Here is an 18,602-nt window from a genome sequence, read left to right on the forward strand (position 1 = left end):
GAAGGCATTGCAAGGTTTTGTGCTGTGGAGAGAGGCTGGACCAAAGGGGTGATGAATTGTTACTATCCTGTAAAAACTGGTCAGGAAAGCTCTGCGGGACAGACCTGATGGGAGATTCTCTCTCTCTCTCAAGTTTTGGTTTGCTTGGTTTCTCTCCAGTGAGGGGGCAAGTCAGGCAGGTGCTCTGCACTTGCAGCTATAGCTGCTCCCACCAGTGGGGCAAAGGGACTTCGGGTCCTGCAAAGGCTGTTTTCTCTCCTTGCTAAGCTCTGTTCTTGGCAGGAGCCACGTGGCTCTGTGGAGAGCAGTGTGGATGTTGGATGCCAGTGTGCTTAAATGGCAGAGAGTCCCACTCATTGCCTATAAGAAACAGACTTTTTTTTTTTTCCCCTTGTTTCTGCCCTTCAAATGATTTAACAACAATGCACTGAGCCTGTGAGCTGATGTAAGTCCATGCAGCCATCTCAGAACTTTCTCAAAGTACTCCAAGGTAAAGATGATTTTGCACAGTGCAATTTTCTTGCAGAGCGAGGGAAGTTAAACAGCTCAAGAAATGTGTTAACTATGAAAAGGCAAAAGGCTGGGCCATCTGCTAGGCAAGACATTGCCTTGGGGAGTTAAAAAATGGTCAGACACTCTTATACCTGGTCTTTGGCCACCTGCACTTGTGCTGTACAAGCAGACTTTGAGGCTGTGCTGATGGGGCTTTGTTTTTATCCACAACTGCAGCTGCAGTGTTTTCCCTGAACTGTGGGGAAATTGTTTTCATCATTCCATTTTCTTCCTGCATGACAGACTTCTCCACACATGTCCTTTCATTATTTATTTACAGGTCAGAGCATTTAAAGGCCAAGGAAGTTTTTTGAGTGGTCATCCTTCAGGGATTGTGGATCGTTTCTTGCACAGGGTTTAGCTGAGGCTGCCTGGACTGTTGTCAACTCCAAAAGGCTTGAAAGAAGTCCCTCTTCCTTTCCTTTACTCCTTCCCCTAAGAGTGCACGTTTCAAAATGCTGCTGCTGGGGTAATTGTGCCCTAATTGAGGGAAGTCCTGGAGTGACTCCACTGGAGTCAGACATGGCATCAGCAGTGTTGCCCAGGCAGCAGTTTCCATCCATTGTTCCTGTGCCACACACACTTCCCCAGTCCCAGATGGGGTGTGTAACCACATCCAGTGATCACCATCCTTCAGCAGGAGCTGCAGCCTCAGCACTTGGGGCACAGCACAGGGATTTGGATGTGGTCGGTGTTTGCACTTGCAGAAACAAAGCAGACTTCTTTGTTATCAATGATTTTGTTGCCTAAGCAGCACATTCAGTGTAAGATCCTGGCATTAGAGAGGGGATTATTCCTTGCTTGTAAGCAGATTACTTGTCATAGCATGTTCAGGGTGCACTGCTGGTGCCTAACAGACCCATCTGTCATCCCTCGAATTTACAAGGATAAATGCAATGCCTCAGGCAAAGGTGATATATATCATCTCAAAAGTGCATCTGGGATCTATATCAGGGTGATATTGAATTAATCTTTGTTAGATTTAGATAACTTCATCCCAGTGAGTTTCTTGCTATGATAATGATGCAGCTGGATTGCAAGTCCTCTTTCATCAAATAACCGCTTCCCTTGCAGAAAATTCGTATCCTCTTTGATTTGTGCATGTGTGCCTGTCTGCTGAAGTCAACAGGAGTTTCTTTTGTTGCTCTGTGTGGGATCAGACCGTTTTGTTTGAAGGAAGTCTCTCTTCCTTGATGGCATCTGTTTCTAGGCTACTTTGGCATTTTCCATGTTTCACCATCTCTGAGCCATTTATTTCTACTTGCATCTTAATGACTGCTTCTGGCTGGTGTCCCTCGCTCTCATTAGAGCTTTTTTGGATCTCCAGTTGAGCTGATGAGACATGGAGTTTATGCAGTGTTTTTTCAGTCAGTCTCATTGAATATACAATGTACTTGGGAGGATGTATCTGGTTGTGTGTGCCCTGTCAGAGTTAGCATGAGTGGGCTTCCATCTGGGCTCAGCAATTCAGGGGTTACCAGGACTGTTTGCTCATTAACATTCCCTGTTTATACACTGATCATCACAGATGTGTGTGTGATTTGCCCCAGTATTAGTACAGCAGAATCAACTTTTAAAGGTGTTTTGAGTTTTGGGGTACATTTTTCAGATATATAATTTATTCATTGAAAAATAAAATTTACGGATTTTGTGTTTTCAAAAGCAGCTTGCAAGTTCTTCTCAGGATAGTATTTTTTTCAATTGAAAAAATTAGTTGATTTTTACTTTTTCTAAGTGGTCTGCAGTGGTGATAACTGAAAGTCTAGGAGGAAATATAAAATAGGTCCAAGTACAAACTCAAAAACATGTCAGATCCCAGTTCAGCAAGTGATTTTATTTTTTATTGCAGAACATAAGAGCCCTCTCTGGGATGTAGTTTCTGGTAAATGTTGAATGACTGAAATTCGTTCTGGCTGGTTTATTTGGGTATCGTAGTAAATGGCACAGACCTCTTTCCTGTTAATTTCAGCCACTGTCTTTTTGAGAAAGTTTGTTTTAATCAGTTTTTCATGGCAATTTTCTGCCATCAGGTCTGGAATATACTGCAGGCAAGAATTAGATAATTAAATTATAAATATGCCACTTTAAGACTTAATTTCTACTCCCTGTCTACTTTTTTGGGGGGGTGGTGGGGGGGTTGCCTTTTCAATTTCTGATTTGAAAGAGTAAGTGGTGAAAGGACAGTGGTTTTCAAGATATGAGAGGCAATTTGGTAGGTTAAAACTGATCCACTGGAATTCTTCATCTTGGTTTAATCCTTATCCCACAATAGCTTGTTTGTTGGGAGAGGAAACCTGCCAAAAGCTGTAATTGTGCTGAAAGAGAACCAAATGGTGCTGCTGAAAGATAAAGTAGATGGGGCAAACCAAGCTGTCAGGATGCACAGTGCAATTCAGCAGGGCAGAGAATAATGTGGCTCTCATGGCAGAAAAATTGCCCAAAATGAATAAAAAGTAGGACCCAAATCTCAACATCTTCTTTTAGTAGCAATTTTAAAATTATAACTGCTTCAAAATTATAACGTTGAGAATAGATGAAGATGGAAAAATAGATTGGAGAGATTTTATTTCCTTCTGTAGCCAGTTCCTGGCACGTGGGTCACATAGAGAATTTTCCTAGGAGAAAAACCTTTAGCAAAATTTTCTCTTCAGCTTTCATTATTTTTTAGCTAACGTGTACCTCTGTAGGGACAGTCACCAATTTTTCATCAAACGTGCAAATAGCAGTAAAGATGCTTAAAAGTTTCATGGCACTGAAATAGGAGGATTTGTGGAAGGAAAATGAGGAAGTAACTTCTTTCGTTATGGGTGTATGTAATAAGCTATTCTTGCAGACTGGATTTCTTGTAAAGTTACAGCTTAGCTGTGAATGCTCAGGGATAATGTTAAAGAAATGTAAATAGGGAGGTTTTTATTGCAAATTGGTTTTTAAGTTATTTGGGAGATTTTTTTAAAATATTGCTGTATATTTAGAAATGTTGAACTGGTAACATAACTTGTATGAATGTGGGTTTGAATATTATGATCCTAGAATTTTATTCTTATTGGTTTTCAAACACGGCAATGATGTTTTTTAATGGGATATTTCTGTGGAGGGAATGGGCTGCTAATTATATCTGGAAATATAACATGCTCTCAAGTGTCAGAATGTTGCAGAAGGAAGTTGAGGGCTTTTTTCCCAATTCAGGATAGTAAATCAGACGGTGGCTACTTGAATCTTGGAGCTTTCCCAAAGGAAATAAAACCCAGGAGATGACAAGCAGGATATTTTAGGTGGGGACTTGTACGCATGTGGAAGTTGAAAGCACATGAAAGCGTATAGCACTATAGTCAGCATAAATGTAAAAATAAAGTAGAAAACTGTGGACAGTGCACAGATTGTGCTGTAAAAAGTATTATACAAGACTCCATTCCCTCCTGTGAGCATGAGGAATACATTACTGTGACCCTTCAAGGGGAGGCAGTGAGTTCCTGTCCTTCCTTGGTCCTCCCTCCCTGGGCTGACAGCTCAGCCCTGCTCTGCCCTGTCCCCAGCCTGGGCTGGCCTTGCCCTGGCTCTTTTCCTGCAGGCAGGATCTGGAGCTTCGAGGCCTTTCTGAATGGAAAGGGGACACAATTTCTCACAGTATCACAGCACTGTCCCTAGCTGTTAAACAGGAAGGCTGTACAAAACCATTGTCCTGAAAAGGGGAACTTGCACAAGTTCTTGCTGTTCTCTCAGGAAGAATTTTTAGAACAAGGTTTAGAGTGAAGATGGTGTGGCTGCACACAGTCAAGAGTGTGAATTATGAGCCTACTCATAATGCAGCATAGTCAGAGATAGCTACTTAAGATCATCTGTGACTTTTTATATAGCAAATATCATCATAGTTTAGAGGCAAGAGGACACTGGTTATATCCCTGATTTCTTCTACTCATTTGATTTTTATTTTTTTCAGCATCTGACAGTCTAGCATTTGATTTTTTTATCCAAGGTTTTGTGGTAGTTACAGGACATTACAAAGCATTTCAGGACTGCTGGAAGCTCATTAAGAGCCTCCTGAAGTCAGCATCTCTTAGAGAGCTGACACTGCAGGATTTCCAAGGAGCTTTTTGCATCTTTTCTCTTCCTCCTTGGGTTCCCTTGCAGCATCTCAGCTCTGCCAGAGCCTCTGTCCCTGACCCAGCCCTAGCAGAACCCCTAAACCCAGGTGATCCTTTGTTCCCTGACTGGTGAGGAAATCTGTAGGTGGTGCTACCTGCAAACAAGCTGTGCTGTTCCCAAGCAATTGGAGTTAGATTGTGCTGAAAAAGACCCAGCTGCTGGGCTTACCCAGGGCACCTCGGGTTTGTGCAGCTGAACTAGGTCACCACCTACCCCTGCCTGCCTGGGAGGGCAGAGGTGGCATTGGGCGAATGCAGCCAGGAACGAGATGGTGTGTGTTGGCTGAAGTGCTTCTGCAGACTGGCTTTGGGAAAGGAAATCCCTTAGGCACACTAGCATGCTCTCCTGCAAATTGTTTTGCTTTTCACTGTGTGCTCCTAGGCCCATTAAGCTGGAAATGGGATTGGGAATGGTTTCTGGAAGCAGCACACAGGACTGATTTTGCCAGAGCATCCGTGCTCTGTTTATTTTCCTCACTTCATGCTTCAGCATAGTCGCTGCCATCCCTCATTTTCCCTGGTACATTAAACCTGGTTCAGGAATGCAAATGATCGTGCTGGGTGAATCATCTCCATAGCCTTGTGCATCCAGATGATGTCATTGTCTTTGCTTGTGTGTTCACAGTGTGCTTCTTGAATAATGCAGTGTGCTGGTGGTCCCTGAAACTTTCAGTATCTGGCATATGAGATCATCAAGACTGAGCTATATCCTAATTTGATAAAAGTTGGTGTAAATCCACTGATACTGGGGGAATTGTGTCAATTTAAAGACTCCAGACAGGATCTTTATGATTGAATTTTTACTCCATGTCAAAGTATATTCAAAGTAAAGGATTTGTCATATTTGACAGCACTCCTTAGGGTGGTCATTTTTAACATAAAAATGCAGATGTGGGGAAAGTAGAAAAAATGGCCTGGTTTTTTTGTTTGGTTTTTTTTTTAGAACAAGTAAGACTAGTTACTACTAGTAGCTAGTAACTAGTTAAGACTAGTTACTACTACTAAAGAGTAGTTGGTATTGCAAGGAAAGTGCTGGATTTACTGGTGCGTGTAAGGTTGCTGCCGAGCCTGGTGAAGCAGAGCAGCACTGCGCACTGGGGCTTAATCTGCTGCAGTAGCAGATTAGGGAAGGGAAATTCTGGCCCTGAGACAAATTCAGATAAAGATATGTCACTTGTTAAAAACTATATTTGTTTTCCAAATCATTATCTGGGTAAAGCCTGCGGATATAAACCTCAGCAAGAGCTTCCCAGTGTTGCACATCACCAGACAAATTATTCTGGCTCTGGTCTGTGAAAACATGGGGCTGGATTTCACCACTTGTGCTGTATGAGTTGCTGCTTTAGGAATATGTGTGCTGAGCTGCTGGGATATAAAGGTCTGTCAGCCATCATCCCTGAATGATCATTCCAGTGTCTGGAAGTCTTCTGGGACTGATTCCTCAAGGAGGAGTTTATGGCTGTGACTGTTCCAGTGATTCATGGCCAGCCTCATGTTCTTTGGAGCTGCTGACAGACAGCTGCTGACATTTATAGCTACTTTCAAACCTACAGTTTGGAGTCATCGGAAAAATAGTTTGGCCTTCTCTAACAGGTGCCCTTATGGTATTCTCTTTTCCTGTGTCTGAGTTGTGCTGTAGACACCAGGCCATAGCTCTCTCCTCCCTCAAAAAGCCTGGCTTTTAGGTCCGCATCCACATTTTTTTAGGGTAGGATGTTACTGCTGCTTCAGGGAGCCAAGGCACTAATGGTAGCTTTTGTTCCTGTTTGATTAGTCAGTTATACTTCCAAAGAGTGGCTTAATCTGTGTTTGTATCTTTATTGTAATCACAAAAAGCACGTGGAACTTATTTAGTATTAATGTGATTGTCTGAAGTCCTTTGATAGAATTTCTTCTGTAATTTAGGATTAAATGCCCTGAGCATTAAAGAAAAGGAGCTTATTTTTGTGCTGCCTGAATATGAAAGAAGTGCCAATGGCGTCTTCTGGAGTCAAGCTCCATCCAATTCTGAAAATTCATTGGGAGTGACCATTCCCTGAAGTAGGGAGCAAAAGGAAGAAAGGTATTTTTGCATGGTATTTCAGATTGTGAGGAGGTGGGTCCACATCCAAGTTATGACACATTATATAAAAAAGAAGAGCCATGGCATCTTTAGATGTGTGATAGGGGAAACCACCAACCACAATTATCAAGTTGCTCCTAAATAATATAAATATTTCTGTCATTGAATCTTCACTGGCATTTGGAAACTAAGAGAAATAGGGAATTAAATGTTCTGCTCCACTTTCCTCAGGCAATGCATAGAGGGCTCTATAGTACTCAATGGCTTTCAAAAGCATCATTTTGTCTTAGCAAATAGTAGTTCTTTCCTGCTACCTTAGGAAAAAAAGTTTGCTTCATACTTCTTTTACACTGTGTTCCCTTTAAATGAAGTTAGTGAAGGGTAAAAAGGTATAGGAACTAGAACTTGTACAGATATCAAAATAGTTGAGGATATTAGAAAAAGCTCCAGCATATTTCAGCTGTCTGTACTTTGATTCTGTTCTGTTATTTTGGTCAAGATTGTTGTAGCTACAGCAATTTAATTGAATACAGGCTGCACTAAGAGTTGAGGGGAAACCTTGGCAGTTTGATTGTGTTGAAAAGAAGCTTAAGTGACATTCTCAGCCTTAAGCACCAAGAAGCATCTTAGAAAATTCATCTGGATGATCTACCCAAAATAATGGACTCTACTGAGGGTATCATACTGGACAAAGGTCCAGAAGCATCTGTTAAGCCTTAAGAAAAAGTAACAGGAAATTATTGAAGACATCACAAAAGGACAGAGAAAAAGGAGATTAATGGAAACAGAGAAACATCCTACCAAAAGCTGGAGTTGTTTCCAAAGGAAATTGAATCTATAATAAACTCTGGCTAATTAAATATTTTACCTATGTGGCAGATAGAAAAAGTTTCCAAGAACAACTAATCAGAGGGATGAAAGCCCAATGCTACAGCCTCTTTCCAGCAACCGCACAAGCCAAAAAGAAGCAGAAAACACCCACCCCCACCTGCTGTGTGTGTATGGTTAGTTGTTGGCCAGCTATAAAAAACAGGTATAAAAGGGAGGCTGTATGAATTATTTGCATCTTTCCTCACTGTGGAAGACACTGACATCATTCCCTGTGCCCATGGGGAGGCTCATCAGGCTGAGACTGAGATAATTTGAAGTGAATTTAAGGTATAGATCAGGGTGGATGTAAATTTGAAGGCAGAACTGGGCTCATCCATGAAAGAAGTGCAGTGTGTGTTCTTCCTCACTGAAAGCTGCCTTGGTACTTGAAGACTGGAGGGTGTTAGAAATGGGATCAGTGTTTAAAAACAGTCTAAATGAAAAATAGCTCAAATGTATCTGCAAGCCTGACATCTCTTCCAGCTGATTTGGTGGAGACTACAGTAGAAGGTAGTATTAGTGAACACCTGGATAAATGTACGTGGTCTTGCAAAACTTTGGGGGTTCTTTGAATAGGTGCATGTGGATATCCAGTAGGTAGAGAATATTTGAATTTTTAAAAGGCGTTGGACAAAGGCATTGAGGCAATCATGAAGTAAAAAAAATATTGGTAAACTAAATGGTTAGGAGGATGCAGAGGATAACAGATTAGGCAAATATTTGGAAGTAAGATTTACTGGGGTTACTTCATTGACAAACTACACCAATATCAGGAAATCTGAGCTGAAAATACTTGGATGTGCAGTTGAAAATATAGTGGTTTTGTTTCTAGTCTTCCTTAAGGCTCTGTGTGTGAGTTGGAGAAGGGAAAGAAGGCTCTTTCAGAGATCCAGTGTGCAGCAATCAACACACCTTGGACCCTGCTGGAAGCCTGGAGGAGCATCTAATGCTTCCAGGCATGACTGAACAGCACCAGAATGGCTGTAAATTGGTATTAGATGGCAGGAAAGCCTTTTTGTTCTGAAGGTCTACAGCTGTAGTCCTTGGGCTGGTTTGAATTCCCCTGACTTATTTCCAGGAATTTTACAAATGGCCCAAGCTTTTGTGTGCCAAGGACTGGAAGGGACTTCCTTGTCAGTCAGACAGCTGTTTCTCTCTTTTTTTTCTATAATTTCAGCCTCGTGTTTGGTTCCAGAACAATTTGTCTCCTCTTCTGTTCATATTTAGGTGGCCACTAGCTGATTGCTCAGTTGCAATGCTTGTCCCCTTAGGACTCCAGGGGAGGTTGCCCAGTGGGAGAAGCTAACAGAAAAAAATAGAGATGCTCCTTTATGTATTTTAGAGTTGTGTGAATTTATTTTACTCCATTTCAAATATTTTAGATTCACCACATATTCCTATGGGCTCTGAACTTCTGATTTTCTTACCAAACTTCTAGTTGACAGTTTTTAAGAGGGATTTGTGCCGCAGCTGTGACATGGTCTCAGAGACCACCAGTGATTCATGTACTAAAGTTTTAAAAGGGTGCTTACAAACTCAAAAGAGAGCACATCCTAGTTACAGGCCCTGCCATAATCCCTGATGAAGCATTTGCTGTTTTAAATAACTTCCTTCAGTCTACAATTTTTATATCAGAGAGAACCTTTAAAAAGAATTCTCATTCAAATATTGCTGTTTTCCTCTCTCTTTCCAGCTTTTTTTGGAGGGAGTTACAGGAGTCTGAAGAGAGGATGTAGTTGAATGTCACTTTCACTGATATTTGCAAATTATTAATGTGTGAAGGATGTCATGATGTTGAAGAGACAACTCAAGGACTCAGCAAAAGTGTTCTCAGCTATGAATAGGTCTTTCATAACTGCAATAATTTGGTAGGTTTTATGTTTGGGTGACAAAGCACAGGAGGCCAGCACAATCAGGAAGGTGTAATGTTATTAGCCTTGTGTTTCTGCAGTGCTCCTGTGGGCAGTGATCCCCAGGGACCAGTGTCTGGAATGTATTTGAGTGCAAGATCCAGGTGATGAATCTCTGTTTTGTTGCTGTCTCAAAGACACAAGCAGTCTTAGGGACACTGTCTTAATCCAAAGCAAATCTCCTAGTGTCTCTGTCTGGGCTTTGTTGTGATTCTTTTTCCATTAGAACCTGAGGAATTGTGTGATCTGGTTATGTTTCTGCTCAGCTCTTTCTGGCGTGCAGTCCAGTGAAATTCAATGCCAAAGATATCAGACTTAGTTTTGTGCTGTTTGGGGTTTTCCTAGCTGATTTCATTGCTTCTTCTACTTTCCCACCTACCTGACTTCCAGCTGCAAGAGTTTAGAAGTATTCAAAAGACTTAGAAACACCAGGCAGCAGCAATTTTAACAATACAAGTAATTTACGTCCATGCTGTTCTGCCTGTCATTTTTTATTATTTCCACTTGTGTGTGACTACAGCAGCCACAATTTTCACAGAGTCAGACTAAGATGAGCAGCTCATCTTCTGGAAGCTAGGATCCAAGCTGTCAGGTAACAGAAAGGATTGAGGTTTACCTCTGCTGGTTTTGGAAAGAGTAACTATTTAAAGCACATTTTAATTTGAGTTGGCAGAATAAGGATCGCACACAGTCCCAAAATACCAGTGAACACTGATTTTAATGTTTCAGTGTTTTGCTGTACAGGATAGCTGGCTGTGTGTTCCACTGGACAAGTCGGCTTTCCCATGGCACTATATCTAGTATTTCTAGGGCCACAGAGGAATGGTTAGAGGTTTTTTAAAAGCTGTAATTAATGCTTAATTCAGTGAGAAAAGGAGCCTACTTCTTCATGAGGATTAAAACATACCACTGCCATGGCTCACTGGACCCTTTGAATGCGTCAATTTATTCTGAAAGCCACATGCTAACAACAGTGCATGATAAAGAAACAGATTAGCCCAGAAAGTCACTAGAAAGTGTTTTCCCCTGCTTTTGGCCATTTAAAGATGATGGTGGAAGTACCCAGAATCCCTGCATCGGAAAAAAACATTCCAAAGGTTTATGAAAAGGAGAATGAGGCAAAATTGTCTTTAATTCTTGGTATCAGAGAGGACAGAGAAGAACAGGCTCTTGGAGGCTGGAAGCCCCTGTCTATAAGAACCAGCAGTGTGGGGTCTCAGCAGGAAGGGATGAGCTGGAGTGAGTCTGGGAGTCAGTCACCCCAGAGAGCAGCTAGCATCTGGTTCATAAACAGCCAGCAGGGAAGAAGCGCAAAGGGGAAGGAAAATATGGGAATAGCATCACCCCACTTGTGCCATGAGCTCTCAGCTGGGTGACCATGGTGCCTGTGGAGGGACCCAGAGTGAGAACAGGAGAGAATCCCTCCTGCTGAAGGTGGTTGAAATGAGGCCAGACAGAACACTGGGGATCGAGTTGGTTTTGCCATTGACTTTAGTAGGATTATAATTGATCCTTAAGTCAGGTAGCCATCCTTAAGGTGAGTAAACAGTGGCTTGTGTTGTTGGGAAAGCTGGGGTAAAATAAAATGGGGTCCATTTATAGTGCTTTAAGTGCTCAATTCTGGCTCCCTGTGTGGACAAGTAGAAAGTTCGCCTTGCACCTAAAGCATGCTAGAAGTGCCTACATGTGGAATGAGCACACAGAAACAATTTGTTAATTGGGACACAGCCTGTGTGTCAGTAAGATTGTCTGCACAAGCCCCAGAGGGGCACATCATCAGGAAAGCTGGATGTGAGTGAGAGCACAGGGCATAAAGGAGGGCACTGCTGTTTGAATGGCACTCTGAGGAATGAGTGTGGTACAACCCCTCTGTCACAGCAGAGGAGGCTCAGATGTGTGTTTTCAAGATGACTTGTTGTGACCCCAGCTGTAAGCAGAGTCCAACAGCTGCAGCAAATTGCTAAATCATTCTTGGCTAATGCTGACATCAAATTGCCTAAATAGTTTTTGTTAGGTTATTGTTTGTCGTAGGGACATAACAAATATAAGTCTTTGCACCTTCTGCTCTATTCCCTTGAGCTCTGTCATAATTTTAAAATAATAAGTTATTTCTTTGGCATCTGAGCTGTTCCACTCATTACATAATTTTATTTTTTCCCCTCTGATAAGTCAACTCCCAGTTAATCCAGAATGCTGAACCTGTGACTTTGCAGATGCCAACAGAGTCGGTGTCTGGGATATCGTCACGGGCATGAGATAGCGACTCTCTGGGGAGATCAAAAAGAAACCAAGATGCAAGGGAATGCTGCCATAATTATCTGCAAGAAGGTTGGCTCAATGTCACTGCAGCAAATTCCCTGTGGTTACCGAGAACTGTCTCTCCGTACCAGAGAGCAGCACAGTCCCTGAGTATTTGCTAAAGAACATTAAAAACAGATTAAAAACAAAACCCAAAACACTTACTGCTCTTAAGTCTTCAGTGGTTCTGTTATGACATGCCATGGCAGTTTTCTCTTGGATGAATATTTCTGTCTGGAAAGTAGAGCAGAGCATTTGAGGGAATTCTCCAGCTGCTAGCAAGGAAACTATTTCTGATATCTGCACAGCTCTGCCTCCACATGCTGCTGAAAGTTGCTGGGTTTAAGTTGATCTTTCCTAGGAACCTGACAGAAACATGTGGTGCTGATGATCTGAGTTGTTCACTGTCCACTGATGAGTGCAGTGGAAATAGAAGTGCCTGGGCTGGACCTGTTGTGATCTGTTTTTGCCAGGGTTCACAGTCACTCGTGCTTCTCTGGGAGCTGCTGGAACACATCATGGCACATTCCCAAGCTGCTTGTGGAGTCTCCAGGTGCTGCTCAGAGCTTGAAAGATTCCAGCTCCAGTTTTACCCAGATGCTAGCAACTCACCACATGTTTGGATGAGCTTGACTGCAGAAGGTCAGGGCAGGACGCTGACAGCAGTTCAGCCATTTCTTGCTCCAAGCTGCGCTGCGGAGATAACATCGCCTGAGATGCACTCTTGTGCAAAGCTCTAGATGATTTGATGCATTTCTTTGGAAGCTGTGTGGTGGAGCTGCCCTGCTCCTGGGCTGTGCCACTGAGAGGACTGGATGCTCAGAAGAGGCCAGCACTACCCAGGAACCAGCAGCTCCTCGTTCCGGGTGAGGACTGGCACGAGGGAAGGCAGTTGTGCCCGTGTGGATGCAAGGGCTGTGCCAGGACATGCGGGAGACAAACACCTTTGTGCTCCTGTGGGCACTACAAAGCCTCAAGGGAAAAGCCTTCCTGGTCTCTCTGTCAAGTGTGGAGTAGCCTTTTCGCTGCCTGCTGGCATGGGTGTGCTGCGGTACCTTCAAAGCCTGCAGGACTCCCTGTCTGGATTGGGAGTTAAAGGAAAACCAACTTGAGCTTACAGCACCAGCTCTAGAAACTTGCCTATGCACAGCATTTGTCCCCAGATCTCTCAGCTTCCATCCAGCCTGTGAAGTGTCAGAATGCTGGGGAGCGCTCCCATTTTTACAAATAGGTAACAGAAATTTGCACTTGTTTCTAATCTGTCCCCTCATGAGGTGCTCAAGATGGGCAGCAGCTTTTTGGCTGTTAGACCATCAGCCCAGCCATGTTTTATGTTTCTCCATGGGCTCCTGGCCACCTGTAAAATGTCCACGTGCTGAACTGGGCAGGATGCCTAAGGCACTGCCATCCAGACTGTTGGAATGAGGCATGAGTTTGCAGGAGGTGATGTTCCTAAAGGACAGTTTGTGGCAGGGTGACAAATGCTGCTGTCCCTTCTGCATGGACCCTCCCGTGCACTGGTCTCATGGCACTGCTGTTTGCTTCCTGTTACTTTAAAGCTTTTGGGGGGATTTATTCAGAAGAATTGCAAATGTTGTGGCAGTGATAGCAAATGAATATTCAGGGACAGTGTCTGGCCCTCTGAGACTGAGGAGCTTTAATGTGTTCGTGAGCTGTGTGGGGCTTTTCTAAGAATGGTAAATTTGCTAGAAAATGCAGGCTTAGAGTAACCACAACTATTTGCCCTCTACAGTAAAATTTGTGGACTAGTTCTAAGTGGGAAAGGACATGCTGCTTCAGGAGAGACAGTGAACGTTGCCTCTGGCCCTTCCTCAGCCAAGGTGCAAGGACCCCACAACATCAAGGTGTTTGCTCAACACTTCTTACTGTGGAAGGGAGTGTGAGCCTGAAATGCCCAGTGACTGAATCAAAAGTGATTAGAGGCTACTGGGGGTCTGAACACTTAGGTGAATATCGGAAGAATTAAGCTTGAAGTTGCTTTTTTGTTTTTTCCCCTTCAGTGAGAGTGTCCTGATGGAGACAAAATATGCTTGGTAGGATGGAGCCAACTCATGCACCTGGTAATCTGCAGGTTGTCTTGCTACCTCTTGGGAAGAGAGGCTAGTAAAGCTAATTTTGGGGAACACTCATAGGTCTGATAGTGATGGAGGGAGAGGCCCACATGGAGAGGCAGACAGTGAAATTCTGCCAAGGAACCTTGGTCTTGGCCAGCCTTCTACACTAAGCTGTGTCTTGGCTGATTCTACAGAAAAAAATGCCAAATGCAATAAATTATAAAATTATTGGGTTTTTTTTTGTCGGTTGGGGTTGAATTGATGTCTTACTTGGAAGCCAGTGGCTCTGTCTCCATTAGCAAATAGCACCATGCAGTAGGAGCAGATCTGCAGAGAAGCAGTGAGAGCCAGGCTGACTTCAGATTTCAGACCAGCTTCATTCTAATACCATGTGCAGGAAGTTCTGCAAGAACCTTGTAGCAAATCAAGCGACAGAATATTTAATATTAAAAATGTCAACAAAACCTTTCAATTTATCAGGAATATTTCAAGGTTGTTTTTTTTTTTCCTGCCAAAACAAAGACTACAAAAAGACCTGGCATATATTATGGGACATTCCAACGCTGTTGAAGCTGTTTGGGTTTTTTGTTTCCAGTCATTTCAGCTGAAATTTTGTTTAATTCTTCTTGAGGTCATCTGGCATTCTATTTAAACCTATGTCATTCTTGTTATAGTTTCAAAGATGTTTATACATAAAATTGATCTCTTTATAACCATTTAAAAACCTATTAATATGCCTGTTTCTGCCTGCACAAGAGAAAGGAAAAAAAATCCAGTGCTGCTGGCTTAACTTTCTTGTTCTGGTGTGTGACTAGGGAATTAGTCATGGCACATCTGCCTTAGCTGCAGAAAACAGGGAGAGGAGGCAGCAACACAGGCATTTGGGAGCTGAGGACAAAATGGGGATCACATGTCAGGGAACAGCCTAGCTGCAATGAAAGGAGCATGTGAGGCTTGGGCAAAAGTGATTTTTAGTGTAGTAAGCTTTGCACTCTGAAGGCTTTGAACATTGTCAAGTGATAAAGGTGGGGAGGAAACCCCCCTTTGGGATATGGCAAGGAAAGTTTATAGTCCACGATACTGGTTGTGGAGCAGTTTGTCCGTCAAATATCAGATATAAACAGCCATCAGCATATAGCTATTGACAATGAAACAAACTGTAATGTGCTGTTTTGATGTCAAAGAAATAATCTGTACATATACCTTGCTCTCCTAATCTAACTTGGCTTCTTATTTTAGTCTGCCTTTAAGAACAAGAACAACACAGATGTGAAAATTTCTTTTATAGATTCCCATACCTGAAAAATCTGAATGTTTGGACAGATGAAAAATACTGCTTAAAGGGATTGAGCCTTATGGAATGTTGTCAGGGTTCATTTGGGTTTTTTTTAAGAAGATGAAATCAGAAAGGTTTTGGAGTTAGCAGGATACCAGATAGTCATCAACTCTCTATGCAGGTGCCTCTTTTCAAAAGGGAAGCAGTGTCAGCCAGAAGTTTGTCTGGACCTTCTCTGGGCTTGGAAAAGGTGTGCAGTGAATTGTAACTATGGGTATGAGGAGCATCCCTTAGCTGGATTATGAAACATCTGGGAAAACCCATGTGTGACCAGCTCATTTTTCCTTGTGATTTTCCAGGTTCCAGAATCTGCTGTGGTCCCGAAAAGCCTTTGTGGACAGTGTGAAGGTCTACAACCACAGCTACATCTACATGCCAGCCTTCTCCATGAAAACAGGGACAGGACCCTCCCTGCGTGTCTACTACACCCTAGAGGATTTCGGTGCCAAGCAGGCTGTCCTGTTTGCCAACCCCAACTTCCTGCGGGACATCGGCAAGTTCTGGAAGAGCAAAGGCATTCACGCCAAGCGCCTCTCCACGGGACTCTTCCTGGTCAGCGCTGCCCTGGGGCTGTGCGAGGAGGTGACAATCTACGGCTTCTGGCCCTTCTCTGTGGACCTGCACGGGAAGTTCATCAGCCATCACTACTATGACAACGTCCTGCCCGACTCCGGGTTCCACGCCATGCCCGAGGAGTTCCTGCAGCTTTGGTTCCTTCATAAAAGCGGTGTACTGAGAATGCAGCTCGAACCTTGTGAGGACCCTCTAACCCAGCCTTCAGCCTGAGGATCACAGTCACTTTGGGAGATCAAGAATTTTTAATTTCCATGCTCTCCAACAGAGAGTTCTGGTTTATGTTGGTTGTTTTTAAAGGGATCTGCATGGACCATAAAAATGCTACTTGAAGGCCAAATGGAATATGTCCTTCTCGTTTAGTGCTTTATGGAACTGGGAGAGGATGAGTGTATCTCTCCATCAAGTCCATTAAGCAGTGGTGGGGAAAAAAATGTCAGAAGTAGCACAGCTGAACTTTCCAGGGACGTTTTTAGGTGACAAGTGTAAAAAGGGCATTAAGGCTCAGAGAGTAACCGGGCCACTCATAAGCTTTTTCTGACAGTGCCAAATATGACTATTTCTTCCAAATTCCATTTTATTCCAGATCAGCACCCTGTAGAACTTTCCTTTTTCCTTGCTTTTTCCCTCTGTTTGGGGGTGTGTGTGTGTAGGACAGCATGTGTGTGTCATTGACTCTTTGTTTCTTTTCCTTTTATTCTTTTTATTTTTGATGTATCACCCCGTCCCCCAAGGAAGGAAAAGGAAGGGCTTAAAAGCCCAAGGAGCTGAGCACCATCAGCTCCTCTGAAGACTCTTGGGAGAGTGAAGGTGCTAAGAATCTGGTTAGAATGTCATAGGAATGCCTTGCTACTGGGCACAGATAGACCTGTGTGTTGTAGGTATTATCAGGATGATTCAGGTCCCTGCATTTACAGCTATGCCAGTGCTGTACTGTGGGCAAGAGCTGGTTAAGGCAAACTGGCCTGAAAAGAAAGCATGTTACAAAACCAGCAGTGAAGTGCAGCCTGGTTTCAGTGACCCGCTGCAAGATTCCCGCAGTGACTTTCATAGCAGGGATGGTTCCTGACCTGTTTTTCTGTCCAGCCTTAGGGATTAATTCTGTATTCATTTGGACTCCAGATGTTCATGGACTGTTGAGGGTATTAGAGGGGTTCAGTGGAATGTAGAATGAGGTTCTTCATGTGCTTATAGCAGGAAAATTGCAGAAATGAATGTAAGTGTCATTTAAAATTAGTCGAAGCTTTGAAAATCGTTTCTCTGCGTGTGACTTGCTCTTCTGCTTGGATTGTAACGTTAGCCTTAAAGACTTGTACTTCTCACATGAGATTGTCTCTGCTTAAAGAGAGTCTGGGAAATAAAACAGCCTTTGGGAGCACCAAAAAGCTGCACAGCCAGCAAGAAAAAGGAAAAAAGAGAAGGGCATGCCTGATGCAAGGCAGCCCTGCTCGCAGTGGTGAATCCTGTCAGTGTGCACAGTGCCTGAAGGGCTGTTTTATTTTGGGTTATTACTTGGGCAGCAGATGGTCCTCTCACTGTGGAAATGAGAAATTGTTTTGCTTGTTTGCTTTGGTTTAGCACTGGAGGACAAGAGGAGAATCCCAGCTCGGTCTGCAGCACAATTTAAGCTGCAGTATGTTGCCACCATTAACTTGAAAAATCCAGATCAGTGTTCTATTTCTTATCTTATTACTGAAAATTTAGTCAAGGTGTTGGAACAACAAAATTGTCATCAACTTTCCAAACAACTTCCTGTCCTGCTCTAGTTCCAAAGTTCTAGTATTTTGGGGGATGTGTCTTCCCACATGTTGATAAGGTCTCTCCTTGTAGACTACCAGCTGCAAGTTCTATAGATATAAATAATTTTTTTAAAAAGTGAAATCCATGGCTCTTCTTCAAATATGAATAGTTCAACACTCTGTGTAAGAAACTGGGGAAAAAATAGTCATGTTTTTCTTTTTAAACCTATGTTTCATAATAAAAATTTTCTTTTGGAATATGGATATTCCAAGCATAAAGTGGGCACTGTTTTGTAGGATTACAGGGCAGTGCTAAAGGATAATGTGGAGATTTTGGCGTGTTCTAGCTATTGTTCTGATAGAATCTGAATGTACCTCATAGCCCATGTTATCTTTGTCCATGTTTTCATTAAAAGTACAGTAGCACACTGATGGAACATCACCTGATAATTCATTCTGTTTCATTAGTGCATTATCTATGATGGGCGACTTGGTAAGGATTTGAAGTAAAATATTTTCCTTTCTGCTTGTTATGGCAGAATTTGACTGAGCTGCCTTCCTTGGGGACGAAGAGGTGCCTGTATAGTTTTTATTTGGTGCATCAGGTTTGCACTTTTGAGTGCTTTATAGATGACATTATCTGTGAAAACAACAGTTGGAATACAATGTGCTAAAAATGGCACGTCAGGAGGGTACCAGCATTTCCTTGAGAGCAGGAGGAAATGAGGAGAGTGAGGGGGAACTGCCTCTTTGCTGGTCATATTTTGGTGTTTTTACCAGTTCTTAGGAATTCACTTCTGAACCCCTCTTACAGCTCTCCAACCCCTTGGTAATGATTTGTTCTGTGTGTTTGGAAAATAATTGGATTAGAAGAATACGTGGTTTTGTAGGAAAACTCTGTCCAGTGTTTCATAATGTCTGCTTGTTCATGTTCAGCCGGTGCCCTGGATAACTGGAGGTGCTGTGTTCCCCACCTGGGTAGGACTGAACCTGAGGCCTTTGTGAGCCCCTTCTGGTGTCTGCGGTCCTGATGTTTGCTGGGAGA

General features: G+C 42.9%; 1 protein-coding gene across 2 annotated transcripts in view; it reads left to right on the forward strand.

Moving 5' to 3' along the window:
* ST8SIA1 (ST8 alpha-N-acetyl-neuraminide alpha-2,8-sialyltransferase 1) overlaps positions 1–18,013 on the forward strand; it is a 95,965-nt gene extending 77,952 nt beyond the window's left edge. For both annotated transcript variants that reach the window (XM_084205401.1, XM_084205402.1), the window contains exon 5: positions 15,545–18,013. In XM_084205401.1, coding sequence (XP_084061527.1) covers positions 15,545–16,031 — 487 coding nt within the window. In that variant the 3' untranslated portion in view covers positions 16,032–18,013. The remainder of the gene's footprint in view (positions 1–15,544) is intronic.
* The last annotated feature ends 589 nt before the right edge of the window (positions 18,014–18,602 follow it).

The sequence above is a fragment of the Fringilla coelebs genome (assembly GCF_963513975.1).
Source record: "Fringilla coelebs genome assembly, chromosome: 5".
Lineage (NCBI taxonomy): Eukaryota > Metazoa > Chordata > Aves > Passeriformes > Fringillidae > Fringilla > Fringilla coelebs.